At 37.3% G+C, this 22,404-nt stretch overlaps 2 protein-coding genes across 5 annotated transcripts in view; both read right to left on the bottom strand.

Moving 5' to 3' along the window:
* Positions 1 to 16,725, bottom strand: part of LOC124223834 (PAR-domain protein 1) — a 236,833-nt gene extending 220,108 nt beyond the window's left edge. For 2 of the 3 annotated variants that reach the window (XM_046636151.2, XM_069137869.1), the window contains exon 1: positions 16,162 to 16,725. In XM_046636151.2, the coding sequence (XP_046492107.1) occupies positions 16,162 to 16,249 (88 nt within the window). In that variant the 5' untranslated portion in view covers positions 16,250 to 16,725. The remainder of the gene's footprint in view (positions 1 to 16,161) is intronic. The other variant, XM_046636153.2, reaches the window with a different exon arrangement.
* Positions 16,726 to 17,941: 1,216 nt separating this feature from the next.
* The window catches only part of LOC124223896 (uncharacterized), a 62,597-nt gene continuing 58,134 nt past the window's right edge, over positions 17,942 to 22,404 (bottom strand). For both annotated transcript variants that reach the window (XM_046636270.2, XM_046636272.2), the window contains 2 exons: positions 22,084 to 22,218; positions 17,942 to 21,243 (listed from right to left, as the gene is read on the bottom strand). In XM_046636270.2, the coding sequence (XP_046492226.1) occupies positions 20,095 to 21,243; positions 22,084 to 22,218 (1,284 nt within the window). In that variant the 3' untranslated portion in view covers positions 17,942 to 20,094. The remainder of the gene's footprint in view (positions 21,244 to 22,083; positions 22,219 to 22,404) is intronic.

Raw genomic sequence — 22,404 nt, 5'->3', positions numbered from 1 at the left:
ATATCGTTGTTAAATCAACAAGAAAAGTAACGATCTTTAGTTCATCACATGCTTGAAATGTAATTCACCTGAAAACACTTGTAACATTTTAGAAATCGATTTATAAAATTGCGTATAAGTTAAGAAGATTGTTCTCACTTGAAATGCATTTATTTTTACACCCTGTAGAATACAAATTAACTCGAAGATTAAAAAAAAAAAGATCCCAAAGATGCCGTTGCCGTACTCATTTTAGAATTCTAACGGTACAAGTAACCAGATCTACGCACTTTAGAGTCTACACTTCTACACCGGTAGTAAGCCATTTTATTATAAGGGATCCTAAATAGTGTTTGAAGTTCATGGGTCACCAATTGGTCTCTGAAGGGCTAGAAGGCCAACGGATCTTGGATTATATTTTGAAATCAGCGTTTCCGACTTCCGAGATATCTAGGACCAAATAAACGTTCTAAGGCGTTTTGGGCGAGTGGTCACTTGATAGAATAGATGAAGACAATAGTTAGGGGTCACTGATTACGACTTTGAACTTGAAATTCGAAAATTCAAAATGGCGGATGCAATATGGCGAACGTAAATTAGAAAAGCTATTTAATTTTGATAAAACTACATGTCACACGGTTTTTGGGGTCACTGATTATGAATCTGAACTTGAAATTCGAAAACTCAAAATGGCGGATTCAATATGGTGGACAAAAAAAAAACAACATGAAAAATTTTGTAAAAATTCTGTAAAATTTTTTGGTGTATATCAAGTTTGTGTAAAAATCGGCATTCGGATTTTTTGGCAGATTGGCAGAAAATCCTTTTTTCCGTGTAAAAGTACGAATTTAAACCATTTGTTTGCTTGTGCTATTTCTGCAATAAACAAATAGATTCGATATTCTTTTAGACTGAGAAATATTTCAGGTACCACGTGAAACTAAAAAAACTCAGCAGTTGTGACCAAAACAGCAGTTTAATAAATAAGAGGCTGCAAAAAAAAAAAAAAAAAAAAAGAAAAGAAAAAAGTGGGACACCGAGTATTCCAGCATGAATTAAAGTGTCGAAAACGTAAACTACAGTCTTGAAACTGGCGTTCCATTTGCATCAGCGTCTCAGAGATGGTGCTGGCAACTCTAAGAGCCACGTGTAATCCGGAGAGTGGGAGAAACGAGGCTGTTATTTTCGAAGAGACAGGGTCCTACTGTACAAGTGGACATTGATCATGGGTTATGAGCCCTGACGAAAGTCCGTGTCACAACTAACAGAAGCCGGTGCCGCTGCTGCTGCGGCTGTTACACAGGAGTGAAGTGGCGGCAGCGAGGCTTGTGATTGAGCGTATAGTGAGGGTATAAAGCGTATTAATATCAGTCCATAACCATAATACGCCATGCCGTTCGACTTATCGTGTAAATATAGAGATCACTCGAGCGGCGCGGAAGCAAGTCGTAGATCTCTGGCGTCCAATGCGGTTGCAGCCGAGCTGCTGCATCGCTCGAGGTGCGAAGACCTTAACCTAAGTACACGAAAACGTGGTAAGAAGGTAATCAAATTTATCCTTGAATGTCAAAGTCGATTTTGACGTGTGCGTGGAGAAAAAATTAGTAACCAAATAATGGCGATTGACGTGCATCTGATGGATTTCGAGAAAAAAATTATGAAAAAGATAAAGAGACATGGAACGCAAGAAGTGAAATACGCAATCAATTTTGTTGATTTGAATCGGACAGGTAACATGCCTCAAATGACAGCAAGATTCAGCTAAGGAAATAAGATCACAACTGGTCGTTCGTACAGTAATCGTTGGATTTGAGGCGTTTCGAAATTATTTTGAGTACGATGTCTGACGATTATATGTGATAAACGTTTATTGTATTTCAACAACGTGCGCATAGCAAGACTTTGTACCGGAAAAAGAAGGAAGCGGATGATCTAAAAACTACGAGTATATAGTTAGTAGCTTAAGTCTCAAACCATTCGCATACGTCTAACTATAGTGGCTAACTTTATTTCATGGAACGTAGATTACACATTGAATATGGTTCAAGTTCCAACGGTTACGGAAAGTTGTTGCAAACGGACCAACGCTTACTAAAAAATTAAACCATTTTCATGTAAACAAATTTTGTCACTACCCTACGCACTCCATTATTGTGCTTGATGAATGAACCGACAGGTTACTTGCCAACCGACATCGCGTAAGGGAAACTAAGAATATTAATTTAAACCTCAGATATTACCAAGGCTCTGAAAATGTAAAATATACGTATTAGTCAGTCCGAGAACACATTTACTGATTATCCGAGCGAATTTGAATGAAATCTCGACATAACCTCAAAGATTCTGACAAACAGATAGCGGAAAATGATGTTGATACCAAGGTGAGATAATTTATATGGCCACCGTACGTTTCTCAGCACCGATTCGCATTTCTCGTCGAATCTATTTCGTCATTTTCTTCCGACTACGTAGCTCAAATTTGGTAACTGTGATAGTCCGATACGCCAAACTGCGAACGACGCTCGAACTATCGCATATCGCCAGAACGGTTCTTCCGCTCGAACCGCAGCCAATAGAGAGCGCCGCTGACCCTTCTACTGTCAGTTTTAATTTTCTCCGCCAGATGGCAAGTTGTAAGCCACACCCATGCCACACTTCTTAATACTAATCAGCTTTCGATGCATCGATTTCATCAGAACTGGGCCTGAATGAAAGAGTTTTACATTCACATCTTGAGACAAGTCACTGAAGTCCAGGAACATTATAACCAAGTTGAGTGAGCATTTGAAATTGTAAAAAGTCAATAACTAATGAGAAAATGCAATAATTAAATCTCCCTCTCAACTTTGGGGTCCAAATCAAAAATTACTAATTGTACGAAAAAAAAGGTACTTAATAAAAAAAGGTAAAGTTGTACGAAATTCAATTTCTTATCAGTCTGCTTTTCATCGTTTATCCGTAAAACTCAACAGCAAATGAGATAATGCGATGACTAAATTCCCCCCCCCCCCCCCCCCCCCTTTTAGGGTCTCAATCGAGAAATATCAATCCTAGAGAAGGAATGATAATAACCAAAGTTGTAGAAAGTAAATCTTGCTTCAATTTTGGTTTCTGCCATTTTAACTGTAAAGCTGAAAGTCAAGGTACTTGACTCGAAATTCTATCGAATTTGTTGACAAAGTCTGCAGGTGAACTGCGTTGGCCATTTTTAACCGCGCAGCAATTCATAAGCGTAATTATACGGGACTCGATAATTTTCTCTACCTCCCGCGATTCCTCCTTCCGATCCATTATCGCGATCGTGCTTCTCTGCTAAATCCTCGCGATAATCACGTCTTGGATATAATTGCATCGCCGTCATTCATTTGCCTCGACGTATACCAGAGTGTTTTGTCAGGTCTGTCAAAATGTTCAATCTTTACCCGATTATATGTCTGGACATGCAATAGAATTAAGAATATCGATATATTTAATAACGCAAAATTAAGATACCAAAAGCAATTTGCATTGATCCTTGCAAAATTCCCCTTACTATATGTATTAGACTGGGCCAAAAAAAATTGACTGTTTTTTTTTTTGAAAAATATATTGAGAATATCATTCAGTATGGCAAAAAAAAAATGTCATGAAATTTTAAGCCCTTAATATTAACTTTAAGAGGTCTATCATCGCTATTTTTGATTTTTAGTAATAATTTGATGTTTTACGTCAGAACTGTCGAAATATTGAAGTGAAAAAATTTATGTTCACTTATCCCTTTATAAAATTAAATTCCCTACAAAAAAGGTCTGATTATAGATTTTTGTCAGACAAGCCGTTTCCGAGTAATTAAGCTTAATATATTGATATAATTTCTCGATTAATTCTCGAGAAATTCTCGAGAAATTATATCAATTTATTAAGTTTAATTACTCGGAAACGGCTTGTCTGACAAAAATCTATAATCAGACCTTTTTTGTAGGGAATTTAATGTTATAAAGGAATGAGTAAACATAAATTTTTTCACTTCAATATTTCGACAGTTCTGACGTAAAACATCAAATTATTACTAAAAATCAAAAATAGCGATGATAGACCTCTTAAAGTTAATATTAAGGGCTTAAAATTTCATGGAATTTTTCTTTTGCCATACTGAATGATATTCTCAATATATTTTTCAAAAAAAAAAAATAGTCAATTTTTTTGGCCCAGTCTAATATGTATAGTTCAAATTTATGGATTTTTTCTGATTGATAAAAACATCACGTGACATTGCCACCAAATAAGAACGTTTACTTTTGCAAAAAAGACCCAATAATGAACAATATTAACCTGGCATAAATAACATGCAAAATTTTTACCAACCACAATAAAAATTTCCGGCTTTCCTGGGTATCGAACAAATTTTCCGATATTTTCCGAATTTTCTTCCACTCCAAGTAACGCAATTGATCAATTCACGCCTTGGGAAAAAGTAATAAGCCTTTAGGATATCGTCAGGCAGAGTCGGAATGACAAATTTTCCCTCACATCAAATCTTTAAAGTTACGCATAATGTAGATTGTAATTTCTGGATAGTGGCCAGAAAATGGTGTTTTTCGTAGGTGCAAAAGTCTGCAGCGGGATCCGAGATACTTTCATTCAAAGAAAAAAAAAAAAAAAAAATACAAACGAGAAAAAAAAATACGCTTGGAAGTGTTTCAACTGTACGCTGATTGCAAAACTTTATTATAGATATAACGAATAGTCAAAAATAACTGTAGAAAAGAATTTTCGGACTCTAGCAGCTGCGATTTTATTTTCCTCAGTCTGATTTAATGATGTGTTCTTACATCTTTTAGCCGATCGTGTCAGGCGTGTTAATATAACTTGTATGGCATGTGTGTATTGTACACAAGAAAACAAATTGTTTGTCTATGCTAAACGCGTGGGAATATCCGATTAAGAGATTCTCGGATTATCCAGATGTCCCTCGATCCCCGCCACGGGTTTATATTACGTACTTAAGGGATCATCCTGGTGTAAAATTTTCAAAAAATATATATTTTTTTCTTTTTGCATTATCCAAAATTATTTATGAGATATTGTATGGATCTGGCATATCGCCGATTGATCGTAAGTAGACAATTTATATGAAAAATCTATTTTTCTCTAAATGTGCACTGAGATAAATTCTTAGTTCCGGTTTACCGCTCAGTCCTTAACTATTTTCATTTTTTACCATAACCGAAAAATATAGTACGAAATGAAAATTAGTTTTCTAGCTGTTACCGAAAAGTCTAGTATCCGTTACTATTATTTCTCATTACCATCACTGTTACTATATTTTCTTGCAACTGTTGCGAAAATTTAATGCTCCTGCGAGAATAAATTGACGTCAAAGCCTTGTTTAGCTAAAAAAGTAGAGTAAACCTCAGAAACTGATTTTGCGTTGCAATTACCAAAAAAGGATCGACAATAGCGCAAAATGGTTACGCGTACCTCGTTTTTCGTAATCCCAACAATATTCAAACAGTTTTTTTAACGATACATGTATTACTGAATTTTTCTTGTTACTATGACAAATGAAATTTTTCTTGGTGTGGTTTTTCTAAACGTTGTTCACTAGGGTGTTTCATTTGAGGGCAACTTTTTCTTTTTTAATTTAACCCGAATTATCTTTTAGTATGTATCGAAATGATAATCCGATTTAAAATGTTTGAAGGTGGATTTTTAAGTTTTCCCATTTAAATTGCACAGGGAAAGTCCACATTTTTCTTCAAATAATTCCCATTCCGACGCTTCCAAAGATATCGGAATGAATCCAATGTTCACTTGTAGATTATTTAACGCTCTTCGCAAATGTTTTTAGTGGAATTGGCGTATCCTCAATATTTTGCTCTGTACAGACCGTCAAAGTCAAAATTTATGGAGAATTCCTGTTTTTTCGCTTTTACCGACTTAACCCTTGACTTTATAAAAATATGTAAATGAAAAAATTGTACTAAATTCAACTCTCTAGAAAAAGTTTCCAGCCTCAAATTCGGGAGTGATTATTATTTCGGCACACGTTGAAAGATAATTAAGGTTACAGTGAGAAAAAAAAAAGTTGCTTCCAAATAAATCTAAGGAAGAGTTTTCAAGCTATCCGTCTTAAATTTGGACTCGACATTCTCCACGCCATTGTTTATCTTGCTATGAAAGTTTTTTTTTTTTTTTCTTCTTCTCCTTTTCGCAATCTTCGTATTTTTTTTTAAACTAAAAGCTGACGAAAAAATAGGCTAAACTGATTAAAAAAAAAAAAATAAACCTCCATAACAAGATAGCAGCTTTCATACTGATTAATAATCTTTTCGAAAATTTTTTTTCAGGCGATATTTACGGCCACAACCGTGCACACCGTGAGGACTGCTTATTTTTTGAAGAATTTTCGAACATTTAGTAAAAAATGTAAAAAAAAAAAAAAAATAATCGTTTGAAAATTTATTTTTTGTTCTTCATGAGTGCTTTAATTTGAAAAAAAATCAGACCGATTAGTGTATTCAAACCATCGAAAAAAAAATCGCGATAATCGCGAGTTCGATATTTCGAGTAACTCGAATCTGGGGGAATGAAAATTTATACGAAAGTTGTGTGTTTTTCGAAGTATTTGTTCATCAAATTCTTGTAGCATCCGTAACCGTCATTCCACATAATATTTGGGCATAATTTTCATTCAAGGAATTAGAAAGAATCTTAATTTACGAACAAGACTCGATGAGAAAGTTATTTCAACTTGTCGACTTGATTGAAGTGCGGATTGTGCGGAAGTTTCGTTCTGATTTGCTGCGGTACCGCGGTTATTAAAGTTGATAAGTCTGGATTGACAACTTTACCGAGTATTTTGCACCGTAAACGAGGAATGGTGGGAATAATTGGGCGAATTGGGAAGACGGCTCGACGGCATCGGGCATATTCTCTGTAATATTGATCGGCACTTGTGCACAATGCAGTTGCTATCTAATAGCGCACTACCGGCTGTTACAAAAACTGCATCGACTCGAGGAGGTCGGTTGGCAAAAAATCGACACTTTACTCATAGTGATACGAGATGATCGTACGATGATCATACGTTAAATTATTGTGCTCGCAAACTACGAAGTTTCTCCTGTAAAAAATATTGACAGAAAATACCTACTATGGAATTAGAAACGAAAGCTTAGACATCGATTCTTCGTTTCCAAACGCTTGAAAATATTGTTAAAATTCTAGTATAGATTTATTCAGAAAACTATATTACCTGCAAAGTCACTGATAAAATTTTTCAATTGACATATAGATAATCAGTATCGGTGCAACTTTTTAATAATATGTATTAAACGATGCCAAAATGATGTTGAAAAAATAAAAATTGTTGAGACGAATTTGTAGAAAAAGTAAAATTTTGATACGCCGTCAAACTAAGCATTGATAACCAAGCTTTTCTCGATAGTTCCAGTATCTTCTATTTTTATATTTCTCAAAAAGATCTTCATAGCTTATAAATATAACATACTGATTCATACTCACTGTACAAAATATCAATAAAACTTATCGACTTTCAGCCGACTATAATCTTTAATATAAACTGATCGTGAGACTTGATTTCGATTTCACGGAATTTCTCAAACTTCGTAAGATTCGATAAACCTATTATTCTAAGCTTTTTAAGATTGCAAAGGATTTCAATGAATTCCGAAAACACGACCTACGATTATCTATAAGATTTGATGTAAATCGATAATATACCAAACGACTTAATATTAAGACTATAAAAAACTTTACGCATGATTATTAATACAACGGTTTGAAATATTAGAAAAATCTGAGACTAACAGGGAAAAAAAAAATAAATAAATAAAAAACAATAAAACAAACAAGAGGATCGTATTGCAAACCTGGACCATAATTTATCATTTTCTTGCGTTTTTATTGTACGTCACACGCACAAGTCGCACATATATCAGGACAAATTTTTCCACTGTTAGAGCCGGGTTATCTCACCGGTTTTTTATCGCGTTAAATTTCTTCGAGATCAAGCAGGGAGATATAAATACGTCCGTATACGTTATACCTACATCGGCGTTTGCGTACCTATATACGTGTATAATGTTTGCGATGACGCGGCGTTTCTGCGCGTACAAGGTTGAACAAAGTTTTGCGAGCAGCTTCCGACGTGCGTTTAACGCCTGTTTCATACCCCAGACCCTGCACAATGTGCGAAGTGCGGGCGTAAAGACGAACGAGACGAGTTGAGTCGAAGGTAATTTGGCCTGTGCGATCGGACACTTATCGTCGACGCAGCTTCGAGCGATTAGCAATTTATCGGCGATAATACGGAGATAATCCCACACGTCGAACCGCATCGCGCGATTTGGATTGAGGAAGTTCGCGTCATGCCTGCGTTTGCCCGTTTTTCCCAGGGAGTGATAACGTTGAAGTTAATAAACGGAAAGGTGAAACGCGAAAGTAAATTTACGAAATACGATTCCAGCGAATCCCTGAGGAGTGATAATAAATCTGCGAAATATAACAGAGGTCAATATAAATTTGTTGTTTTTTTTTTCTTCTCTTTTCTTTTCATTCATCGAGTTTATATGATTTAAATAAATGAATTTTGATTCGATACATCGAATAACAACCAAAATCTTCATTTACCACTTGTAAATTTGTGGTTTACGTCTATTTTACATTGATAAATAATCACCGTTAAACGTGAAATTTGAATCTGGGTTATTGACGTGAAATTTTGATTTCCTTCGCGTAAATGATGAAAGTAAAAATAGTTTTATTAGATAAAATTTGCGTTTGTAGGAACTAGAACGATATTTTTTGCGATTTTAGGAATTATTACTTATTTTCCCGAACATTTGTTACAAATAAGAAAGAAACGTACTTCAGTTTTGCATTTAAATGACTTTTATTCAGAAATTTATTACGTACAACACGTGTATAGGCATACACATCTTTGCGAAAGTTAGACGCGCGGAGAAATAAAATTGACAAATGTTAACCTCGCGGCAGATTATAGGGAAAAAACAGTGGCGACATTTCTGTTCGAAAATACCTCCACGTCGAAGTTCGAACCTCTCTCTATTCGAAGCTTTGTCTGTAGTCGGTAGAGCGACGGGGGCCAAGAATGGCCTGACGAGTCACGCACACCGGAAGAATCGGCGATCAGAATTTCAAATAGGATTTAGTTACAATAAAGAGTGAATTGAATTACTGAAACTTTGTTATTGACCTGCAGTTCAGAACGATAAATTTTTAATAATCCAAATAATGAAAATAGAAATTGGGAAATATGTCTTTCGTACGCCTAGGTCGTGTATTTAACTTTTCAAAATACTTCGGTTAGGTAGGCTTATAATACCAGGTTTAGAAATTGTCTGATTTTTTGAAATTTTTTCAAAAACCAAAACTTGGTCATTTTACTCAAATTATTTTGCAATAGAAATTTCAGGCACGTGCGTATCGGCATGGCCGTTACTTCGATGCAACTAATACCCAAGTTATTGGTTAGACTAGTCGTAAAAGTCGACTTGATTCTCCCGTCTCAAAAAAAATTATTATTCACACGTGACCAACTTCTCTAATTATCATGACATTTCTATGAAAAAGTTTCGGATACTTCTCCGGAAGTTTCAGAATTTTCAGAATTGTGACTCTTCGGGACAATCTGATTTACAGTATAATAAAGTTTTACAGTTTACATGCAACTGGGATAAAAAGAATTTCACGTTAATCTGTTTCAATACGACCAACTATGACCAGTCAAAACCATTTACTATCGAATTTTAAACAACAATTTCAACTTTAATTTACCGATTTGTTTCACACTAAAAAACCGAATTTGATTTCAGAAATTTTTTTTTTTTTTTTTATTTGCTTGTTATAACCGTAAAATTCTTCGGTCAGTCTTCATAGGCATGGGATTGAAATTGGTAATGTTAATATACGAAATATTGATGAAAAATTACTATAATATAAGTACTAGAATGATTTTAAAGTATACGTTGTAATTGGAAAATACAAAGTGTTTTCCTAGTTATTTAACTTTCATAATTCACTGAAATTTCACAGCAGGTTTCGTACACTTTTTTATATATGAAATTCCCTGACTTTTCCAGGTACCCCAACCTGACGATATGATTTTTCCAGTAACCTTTCAAGAAATATTTAACGACCAACCACTGACGAATGACATTTTTTTTACATTTTAATACCTTCAATATTACCTCGTAATTTATACATTACCGTCCGACTATCAATTTACAAACAACAGCCTGCGATTTTCCGTAAGAAAAAAACAAAACAAGGTTTGATATCAAAGTGACACACGTCGAATGTACGAAGTGGTGCGAAGAAACAAAATCTTGAATGCAATATTTTTTTTTTTAAGACCGATAGTACTTTCTATAAGAACGAGTTTATTCCTCCGACAGACTCAAAATCCCAGTCTTATTTTCCAAATTCCCTGAGTATTCTCGATTTTCCAGGTTTTCCCTGTGCGTACGAACCCTGTCACAGAATCCTGAAATTTCCAAATGATTTGAATTTCTCCAAAAATAGATCGTTGCACTAACGTTACAAATTTCAACCTTGTTCATAGGCGCTCTTTGCCGTACAGTATTGAGACAGGGTTTAGCTGCAATAGTTCATTGCCCGTAGCAGATTTGAACCAAATCCATTTATCCAAATGTGCTACTTTTCACCACCCCAAGCGTCGGTTGGAAGTCACTCGCGAACCCGGCATATCACATTTTATTTATTACACAGCCGCCTGCTTTCGTTCCACGTGACTCTACAAATTATTCAATCACCCAGTTTGATGTATGTACGAGTATATAAATTAATTTACTACACATCGCTATGATAATTCGATTTCACTGGTTACCCTTTTTTTTTTAATCATTTTTTGTGGTTAGTTGCCCTTTATAGATCCTAGATTCAAACACAAATTTTTATAGTAAAAATCCGCAGACCTGCGTGAATTTTTGGAACTGTTAAAAAAATTACGTCTCGGTTTTGGCAAACATTGAATTGTTTCTATCGAAAGTACGCAAAAAAAAAATCTGAATTCAAGAACTTAAAATTCATTGTGAGTTTTCTAGTCGAGTAGTATAATTTGGGTTACCTTTGGTACTATTTTTTTCCTACTTATAACTAGAAAATTGCAGCCCGTTCAACATTGAAGTAAAATCAATTATTAAACATGTACCTGACTTTTATTTCTATAATATTATATCTTCGTGCGGTATAAATTAATTACACCGGTCAAGGTGTGTTGAATTTTGATTTCTTCCACCCAACTAATCAAAGAAAAAATAGTTTTATTAGATATAGTTTGCTGTTGTAGAAACCAGAACGATATTTCAGATTTCCAGAAAATTTACCTTTTTCTCAAACATTTATTGTAAATAACAATTAAACAAACTTTAGTTCCGTACTGAAATCACTTTTATTAAAAAACAATAACACCAGTCGTCACGGACCTTGCGCCTGAGATTATTACAGATTTCGTGACACTGAACACAGGAAAATTAATATTTGTCGGGAAAGTTTGTTTTTGCAGTCGGGACAATGATACTTCAAAATTTAATGAAATCCATGATTTTTGTCAGCCGCATATAAAAATCATAGATTTTCTAAATTCTTGAAACATAATATATGTCGTTGTAATTAAAATTAGTGAATGGAATACACAAAAATATTTATTTCGGTTTTTGATTAGCCGAATAATTGAAATCATTGATTTTCTTCAATCTTGAAACAACACTCTGCCGGCTGAAAAATCAAACATTTTTCGAAAAACAGTCATTTTCAACTGTTTATAATATTCACTCAACGTATAACAATCACGTACAAAAATCTCTGTAAACTTGTGCTAGCGAAATTATTAGATCGTTATTATTTCTGCCAGGACTACAAAAGCAGACTTTAAGGTGAATGTATATGATTTTGCCATTGTTTTTATGCGTGTCAAATAAAAAATAATACCTAATTGAACTCGGGCACAAAAATAGAAAAAAAAATAAAAATCTCGACCGGTGTTATCAATTGATTGATCGGTTCATTTTTCTAACTTCATTCCTGGATACAATTAACGACGATCATTCTATCGAGGCTCCCGGGGCCCCGAAGCAAATGTCGACGGCCTTGTGCGCGATCTCGCAACAGACGGAGAGATCTCGTTAAAACTTTCGCCAATGACTGACTGACTTGCTGCTGAGGTGGAGGAGCACAGCTCTGGCGGAAAGAGACGGATGCTGCGAGCGAAGGGAGCAAAGTTCGAACAACGACGGAAAAAAACTCGGTACATGTAGCACGCATTTTTGCATTTGAACAATACGAGCTTGATTCCGTTACTGCAAAGATGCTCATCTCAGAAAAACCGTTTCATAGACGCGTTTTGTCAAAGTACATAAAGTTTCGTCGCAAAAATCGAAGACAAACGAATAATCGCGTTAGGAGTCGAAGTCGAACAAAAATTTGACTCACAGTTAATGAAACATGCACTGCGTGCCGAATTCTATTATGAAAATAATGGAGCTATATCTAATAATATGAAAACACGGTATACATAGTATATTACTTATTTAATCTATAAAATAGTTTGTTAAAGTGGCAATAAATTGTACCGAATATATATCATTTCCGAATTGGGTTATTATAACAATTATAACAGAAATTACAGTCTCCAAACAGTTCTCGTTTCAATTTAGTTGCTTCATATTTGTTCATCGTTGAATAAAATTGCGGGAAAAAGTTTGAAAAGTTATATTTAACCAGATTAATTCATGTGGGAAACTGTTCTTTTAATTAATTACGACATTTTACTCCGAAACTTCGAAGGTTGAATCTTAATTTGAATAATTTCACTCTCTCTCAATGATCGATCAATAACTTTTATGTCATTCATTGAACAAACGAATAGACCCACAATCGATTCCGCAACAACGCTTTTGCTTCAATCACAGTAAAACGGCTGGTTCTTATACCCTTTGGCAAATCAGTTATCTGGATAGGTGTAATCTCGATACAAGAATATGAAGATCTTATGCTTCCCTCAACGTTTTATAAACATGTATGAAACTTTATCACATTATGGCATAACCCGCGGGCAAAAATATACAGGTATTAAATTTCGATATGGCTAAACGGTCAACGCGCATCGAATGGGTGAGGCACTCGTGGGAAATAAAAGAAACTCCGATTTCTATATCATATCGTCACTGCGCTGCAGATACCGCTGATAACCATTATACGGTTAACCGTTTGGCCCCGCCTCGCCAAGAAATTTAAATATTCTTCCCAAGTCGGGGCAAAGGTGAATCAAGAATTTTTTGACATCACCAGTATAAGTGTTCAAAACAAACCCCGAATTAGCCCCAAGCAATATTTCGTCATAGTTACCCCTCGAAAATAGACGCTACGGTTGTAGTTTGATAACTTAATATCGAACAAGAATCCATCTCGACGCGTAAATTCCCTAGAAACGATCAAGAATCCATCGTTACAAGTAAATTCCCTAGAATTATTCGAAATACGTTATAGATTATGAGGGCCTTATTTTTCGATGATATAATAATAAGAGAACACGGATTCATGTTTCTCGAAACTTCAAGGCCTACACAACGACAAATGCTATCAATCTAAGCTATTGATGCCTGTACCAAATATCTACAACCGATTATGTGAGTATCGCGAATAAAAAGTTTAAAATGCAGTTGTCATGACGTTCTAAACTGGCATGGTCGTTCGTATTAAGTAAGAAATGTCTATTTTAGCTTTAAACCTATTTGTAACTCTCTGACGAATACATTTTTCAAATTGTACCTCATGTGATGAAAATAGAACTTATTTCCCATGATACCTGGGTCTGGTGCTCCATATGGAACACAATACGTTACATGATTCGATAACAATTTATTGTATGGTCAAACGGAAAGGAATTGCTGTTGTAAATTATTTATCCTTCTGTCGATGATAAAGATTCCCGTTATCTCTAATTGTAAGGTGATCTTATCGTGGCGCGAATTCACGAGCCGTTTTATTTTATTTTTGTTCTATCCTCACGAGGCGATCAATGCTGGGTAAGTTTATTTCTGCAGCTCGTAAGTAGTAATTTAGGTAGAACCGGTGGCGTAATTCAGAGGCAAAAAAATATTACTTGCATTGAGAAAAATTCTCTAACAATTTTGTGACCAGACTCTGTAATCAACGAACACAGTCAGCAATTCAAATGACGCGGTACTTGAATTATTTCGAACCAGCATTTTCGATCGCACGCGTACGATCGGCTGCAATGACATTTTTCGTCGCAGGTGAAATATGTAACAGAATTTTTCATCGATAAAAAGATGTATATTAGATCAAAACAACATCCCTCGATATTGCAAAGAACTTTAATAGCAAATTTAAACTAATGGTAACAAAATCGTTTATTATCTTTTTAATGCTAACTTGTCTACAGTTTTGCCAAACTGTATAATATATCATTTCGTTTGTCCGCTGAATTTGCTACAGATTATTTAACAGAGTTGATTTGTTTTCAAATGCTCGGTTCGCCAAAACAATATGCCGTGTTTCAGTGTGACGGGTCACTGTTGATAAACGTATGCTTTACTGAAAAAACTATTACTCTTGTCGAAAATCCGTTCCTACCGTTGTGTGAATATATAGTGGAAGAATAAACTTGGTTATTATTCATGAATGTTGGACATACGGTCCGCCCTTTCAGTTGAAAACCCCGTCCAGAAACGTGGTCTCATCGAAGCTGTCAAAGTGTGGATTTGATGAAATGAAATTGAGGACCCTCGCACCTTATACCTTGGATAATGACTAGCAAGCAGCACTAAACATATCCAAACATGAATACAGATTATGTCTAACTCGTGTCTAGCCTCTTCATCCGACGAACACAATTGTAAAAGATTACTTCAGATGCGTTCTACTCCTTTACTTATAATTCAAATGAATAGTAATATTATGAATATTTTCGATTGATAGATAAGTGTTTTCATGGGTATTTGAAACCTGAGCGTGGAATGCAGCCAATCAATATGCTCAGGTTTCGTTTTTTTTTTTTCGAAAAAAAATACACTGATTTTCCATCATAATTTTCAGATCTACATGTATCTGATTATTTGATGAGATTGAAGTTACTAACGTTAACGCAGCGGAACACTGGTAAAATAATCATTATTTTACAATTTTAGGAGTAGGTACATTTTGCTTCGTTAGAATTCTATGAATTCCCGACAATCTTATACATAAACACGGATCTTTAGTAAAATATTACTAACTTCAACATGCTGATACATTTGACATGATGATCGTTGAACCGTTTCCAGTAATCGATCAATGGGAATTTTGAACGCGCTATTCCTTCCGATAATTTGAACCGAAGCGTGTAACTCCGCGTTGAAATGTTTCGTTTATGTTCCGTAATTCTTACAAAAAAAAATTTAAAAAACTCTACAAGGAAAACGCATCCACGAGCATTATTACGCACAGGCGAGTAATTGGAGAAAAAAGATAAGTCCTATAAACGGATCGTCACGTGAGCGAGTAAACTGAGGATCGTTGAGTGGGGAGCGGCGGCGCGGCGGTTGAATTTACGATCGAAGAGCGTGGCGTCGCCACGCGTTCACCACGCCACAACACATACCGAGGCTCTCGGCTTACGCTAGGATGCTCGGCGAGGTAAGGTGAGGCTGGGTCGTTGCTCGCGTCACGTGGTCGGCCACGGGGTCCGAACGAGGTTAATCGGAACCCGAGCGCCGTTGCAACAATAGATTCACGCGGGGTTAGAAAAAGGAGGAGGTTTAACAGCGGTCCGATTCGCTGGCTACACCTGAGATACAGATCCCAGATGATAAATATTGGGCGTTAATTGGGGAGTCTTAGGCTACGTTCACGCGCTTCGCTCGAAATTCGAAATTCCGCGGTGCCTTGCGACTCTACGTTTCTGGCCGCCGCGCTCGCGGCGCGATCCGGTGTTTTCTGGCACAGCGTGGTATCGTCAATTGGAGGCAAGATACTCGGAGGCTACACGAGCCTCGCTACCAGTTCACGAGCTCAGCCTGAGATAGGCGCTGTTTCGTCTAAAATACGGCAGGAATTACAGTCGACGACCGTCCGGATCGAGCCAGTACGCTGCGTCGAAAAGCTCGTGGTGTATGATAATCGTGCGGTACTCACCAATTAGCGGAAAGATACTGGGCTGGTCGAGGAGTGATTTGAGGCTGTTTTCGACGAGGGTAGGAGAGGTACGGTCCTTGTCGCTCATTTCACCCACTGCGCCGAGCTCAGTATGTCCCGAAGCACAATAAACGGATTGAAAAAAAAAAAAAAAATAACCAACTCCGTTGATAACTTGTTTTACGTTTTTGTTTTATTAATTAACTTTTTTTTTCCATATACCGAGATATGTCACGTGTACATACGTGGTTGAATTTTCTACCGTCGTCTGTTAGGTTGTTTGTATTATATTTTTTACTATTATTATTATTATCATCAATCCTCTCGTTCTCTCCGGGATTAACGAACCTGCGCCAGGAGAGGAGAGACACACCGAACCTCACTATTGCTTAAGTCACCCACAGCCCACTGTAGCACATTAAAATAACACTGGCCGTTCGCTGCTCTTGAAAATCAATCTAAAAGTGGCTCGGCTGGTGGCGCGATCTTGGGGCCGGCTCGTGGACCGACTCGCGATCGAGTGACCGAGGATCTCTGCGTACACGTACAACGCGTATTCTTCGGTCACCGATAACACCGCAATCACCTCCCGTCTCCCACTATTAATCCCAGCGACTGCTGCCTTATCGAACACCGTTGCGACATTAGCGCCGCCCGTACAATTGCGGAAAGCGAACCAAGCACGTAGAAATACGCCGAACTGCAGGCAATTTGACGTACACCGATGCTCGACTGAGTGCCAACAGTAGGGAGAATAAAACGCGGTTTTTCCCAAATCTTGAACCTTTTAATTTATCTGTCCGAAAAGTGGTGAAAATTAAGCATGATTTCATGATACCTAATGAATGGTGTCACTGCACACATATTTGAAAATTGAACGATTTCGGTACTTTTCGTTCGCTTCTGATAGATAGCGAGGCTCAAAAACAAACGCGGACGTCTGATTTGCTGATGAAGTGAATGCCATGAACCAATACAGAAAGTAATTCTTTCTTGAATATTTTTTGCTATAACAATATCATTTCCAACTTTTATGCAGTGTTGGCAGAGCAGCTTCAAGGGGATTTGTCATCTGCTCTGCTCATAACTTTAAACTGGTGTTTGAACAGCTGATTATCAAGGGCAGGAACACCTTTATTCAGAAATCCATTTGCATCCACTTGTAAATACATACATACATATATACACGAGCAGTCACTACTAGTACGAAAATGAAGCTTTTATTTAGTTTAAGTCGGAAGCTACCTCAGCTATTATTTGTTTGGAAGTAAAATATGCAAGGCTTAAAAATGAATATGATTGCAACTCAATTTATCGACCCTGAGTTTCGAATATTTTTCAGACAACTGGTTTAATGTACATAAGCTACCAACGTACGTTAGCTGATACAATGAAGACGTTCAGTTACTTTTATTTGGGTGAAATACTACCTGTATGTATAAATAATTTGAATGAATTATAAATCATCGAAAGTTAGCCAATAAATTAGTCTCATTTTCCACATAACTACCAAGAGTTAGCGAAAGATTTCATTTCAGAACTGTTCACTCTCAACAAAGCTCATTTGGCTATCGATCTCAAGTTCATATTCTTATTATGATGTTACAATGCTCGATTTTTTAACTTTTATAATTTTGCTTGCTTGGTAATTTTTACGTACCTTAGACTCCAACCTGTGTTTCTCGAATGGCCTTGAATAGTCCCAATATATCACGCATTGAAGGAAAAAATCAAATGGAAGTTAATCATACGCAGTGAAATAAAACACGAGTTTCACAAAATCATTTATTGTACAATTCAGCCTAACTTGAACGCATTGAGCAATGCGTATCGTAATAAACAGTTTACACTTGTATTAATCACTCTTACATGCTACAAATAAAGATTCAACTGGTACTCGAAATGCGTTCTTAGATACATCGCAGAGAATTAGTGCAATTGAAAAATTTTCTTCCCTTCTCCTTTTTCTCATTGTTAATTAGATACTTTCAGTTCCACCTTCTCTATTTTTTCGCCTGGTACTGTTTAAATTATCAATTTGGTTTGTAAGCTTGGTGAGGAAATGAGTTTTCACTCAAATATGCTTCAGTACTAACAAAGGGAAACCTAAATTACATACGACGAACACAGCACCAGGATTTTTGTGCATTATCTAATCGCAAAAACGCGGCGATGTTTTTAGCTGTCTGAGCTTTCGCCAGGTCAAATCGTAGAATAAAATTCAACCTTGTAACTCACACGTAAGTGTTTTTCCTGGTACTTGTTAGTGTCAATTTATTAATCATCATTCCACATCTAACACCGTCGACTATACATCTATATGTACTTACCACCTTACACTCATTGCTTTGAAATTACAGTATTTTTCGATGGTAATCCAATATAATTGTATGTGTTTACTGATTAATCGTTAACATAACCAGATGTACAATTACTTAATAAGTAAAATTATTCTCTAGAGAATATGCGTTACGGTCTCGTAACGGTAGAGAATCGAGGTTAACTATATATAGATCATGTGTGACTGAAACTTTCGTGATTTAATAGATCTCACAAAAATTCGTGCTTTTGCGCTTTTTCCATTTTTGGACATTCCAGTTCAAATTGTACAATAATCAGTTAAAACGCGTTGTGTACATATATAAGTGTCAAAGTATTAAAAACGTACAACATACGTAATTTTTTTAATAATGTTATAATAAAAGTGCAACCTTCTTCTTTTCTTGTTGCATTATTGAATTTTTTTAGAATATACCTAAGATTTTACTGTTTACAAAACACACTTACGGATCACAATATGCATATAATTATGGCCAAAGCTAATGGACTTGTGTATTCTGAAGATTAAAACATGAGATGACAAAAAAAAAAAAAAATAGATAAAAACATCGAATATATAAGTAAATATAATTCGCCGAAATCGATATCTGTACGTAGGATACGATCTGTCGCATCCAGAAGCGAGATTGAAATTATGTACGAAACGAAAGTTCGTCATTTAGGATCGATGCTCGGAGAGTCTTGCATACAAATTGAACTAACGGTATTACGATACGGCTTATAGTTAATTATTACACGTAGAACACTTAAATTCAGTCAGCTTTCATCATGTAGATTGGTGTGGCAGAACAATGTTTTTGCCTTATCAAATCATGTTTCTCACAATCAATCGAAAAAAAAAATTAAATGAGAATACATTGAACTTTTGGTAAAAAAGAATTTTCGGTTCCTTCTTATACAACCAACAAATACTTTCGAAAACATTGTCTAGAATCTTTTCTATATATTTTGGTGAAAATATAAATTTCTCTGCTGACGAAAACAAGATTGCAAAAAATTTGTATGTAATCTGACGAATCGTTCAACTCGAGTCTTCACAGAACTCTGTGTGACAAGAGTTTATCGTACTGCTGGTGAAACGATTATCTGTAATATGTTTCATTAAGTCAAAAACGTCGTTCACGTATCTGATATGACCAATTTCACCATATCAATGATATAGAAAAAAAAAATAATGAAAGTAAAAACAAAAAAGAAATCAAAATCGGAAGATAAAATTGAACTAAATTCATATTTGCCAAGTGTTAATACCTGAAAGCTGAAGCTACAGTACCTTCGAAGTATCTGTGACTTCGAGAAAAGAAACAAAAGATAAGAATGACTGGGCAAATAGAATAAAACAATATAAAAATATGTAATGAAAATCATAAAATTCTCCGTACACCGCGTGCTCGCGGGCACGAGGATCATACGACGAGTAAAATAAAATGCATAACACAATACACAAATATATATAATATATATAGGAAAGATTTGTACACTATTGACTTGTTTGCGGTGCTTAAATGCGTCTGATCGAAATCCGGCCCCACCGAGCGAATTTCGATCAATAAATTTTCACATCTTCCGATGGACGTAAATCGAACCTTGCGGTTAAACCCAGAGCACCTTGAGCGCCTCGCTGCCGGTCTTGGCGGCAGTGAAACTGGCGTTGTAGCGGCCGTTGAAGAGGGCCTGCATCTCGGCAGGGGTTGAGCTCCACCGTCGATGCCTGACCTTGACGGGGACGTCGGGGAGGCCGACTTCGGTGTGATACCCCTTGACGAGTGATGGGGCGGGAGGGAGGCCGACATCCTGGAAAGAGCTCATAGATGAGAATCCGCTTTCGTCCTCGGCGCTGCTGACACTGGCGGTACAGGGCTTGGTCTTAAGCCCAACTTCGGTGGGCTTTTTCGGCCTGCGGTTCGGTGTGGAGGAGGATTTGACGACGAATTCGCGCTCCAGGGCGCCTGCAAGCAACGAACGCGGACCCCCGTCCTCCTCCTCGGTCGTCTCGGTTGTCTTGCTGCTCGCCGAGTGCAGCGAGGCCGCGTCTAGTGAACGCCTTGCGCCTGGCAGCAGGCAACCCGCAGTGCCGGGTTCCGCGCGCCGCGAGAATGTCGCGTCATTGTCGCATCGTGAGTTCGCGCGGTCGCTGCTCGACAACAACGAGTCGCAAAGTGGCGTGGAGTTGGTGAAGCTCTGCAGAGGCAGCGGCCCGTCGATGTTACAGGGCGAGGGCGCACGCCGGTTGTCCACCTCGCTCACTCGGACCAAGTCTGGCTCTCGCGTTGCAAGAAGCGACTGGGCTGTTCTCATCAGCCTAAAAGCCTCCTGGGACAGCCGCTCCGGCGGTACTTCGTCCGGGTTGTTCTCCGATGATGTTGGCCGTCGTCTGTAGACGACACCTTCGTGGGGCTGGACCTCCGGCCGTGGCTGCTGCAATCCTGGTGGTGGCGTCTCGGTACGACGCAGGACGGACCAAACGCTCGTCGAGTCCCGGTTCGTGCCACTCGTCGGCGATATTTGGGTTACTGATTTCGCACGTGCGAAACTCGCGCAGGACGCTGAAGACTGATGGGAACCTCTGCTCACCGAGGACTCGTCCACACCGTGCACGCTTCTGCTGCGCGGCACCCGCGACGCTTTTCCGTTCTTCGGGTTTGACTTCTCGTGCAGGATGTCAAGGCTCTTGTGCGCTCGCTCCAAGAACCGCACCACTTGCGCCATCAGCGCTCGGTACATTTCCCTGTTTGCTTCTGTCTGTAGAATAGAGATAAACCTTGTGTTAGTTGATTTATTCGTAGAATGTCGGGGTTCAATGGTCGCTTAAAATTTACAAGCATGCAAATTAATTCAATTGAACTATACGGTGATAATGACGAATTGTCTCAACGATAACAGTTATAATTTAAACTATATGTCTACATTAGTATATAATACAAACAGTATCACTGAAGAAAAAGAAACTTTCACATCTCCGTTTTACCCTCGGTTTTACCCTACTCTTCCCTCTTTTCTATTGTGACAGAATGTCGACGATAATACGACGAAGTATGAAAAAAAGTCTATGAGAGTATGGCAATTTATTTGAGAGTCTGCCAATAAGCAGAAATAATTATTCTTTCTATTTTCTTGTCCTTTCTTTTTTCTCAATTGAACCTGCGAGTGGAGTGAAGCAAGACTAGTCAATACTTCCAAAGCTACACGCTACACATTTTCCACTTGGCCATTTGGATGATTAGGTAACTGATTTTGTGGCAGCTAATTTCAATATGACAATCTCGGGAACGATTATGGACTTTTAATTAAGAGCTTTATTAGTTAGGTATGAAAACATGTGGCAGTCTATTTGTCACAGAAATCTGGTGGTGACATTTTTTGCCCTGTGTTGATCTTCTAACTTTCGGCAAACCTCGAACACTGAATCCTACGACGCTGTTAGTATGCACCGAGACCAACAAACGCTCTGAATAGTATTTCTTGAGACTTCACGAATATTTTCACAAAATTCATAAGGCCAGCAACACAAAGGCCGAAGGTTCAATTGCTCACAATGATTTTGATGAAAAAAAGTGTCAGATCGTGAAGTTTAGCACAAACCTGTTTCAACTGCCATTGAAGTGTGTCAATTTGCGTTTGCAGAAGAACGTTGTCTATGACTCGTGACTGAGGCGTTCGTCCAACCGCCAGATTATTCTGCAGTCTGCGATTTTCTTCTGCCAAATTCTGGTACTCCTGAAATGAGGAAATCACCAATTGTTTTACTTCGTTGAACCCAACAACTCTAGTTCTCGAAATAACTATTTAACCTATTCATGTGTAATACGATCAGAAAGCTAAAGAACATACGTCAGGACACCAGATCTACACGAGTGCAGATCAAGCCACACACGGAACGTATCGTTATAAAGGAACAGTACG

Source organism: Neodiprion pinetum, chromosome 7 (assembly GCF_021155775.2).
Source record: "Neodiprion pinetum isolate iyNeoPine1 chromosome 7, iyNeoPine1.2, whole genome shotgun sequence".
NCBI lineage: Eukaryota > Metazoa > Arthropoda > Insecta > Hymenoptera > Diprionidae > Neodiprion > Neodiprion pinetum.
The sequence above is the reverse complement of the archived record's forward strand: the minus strand, read 5'-3'. Positions and strand labels throughout refer to the sequence as shown.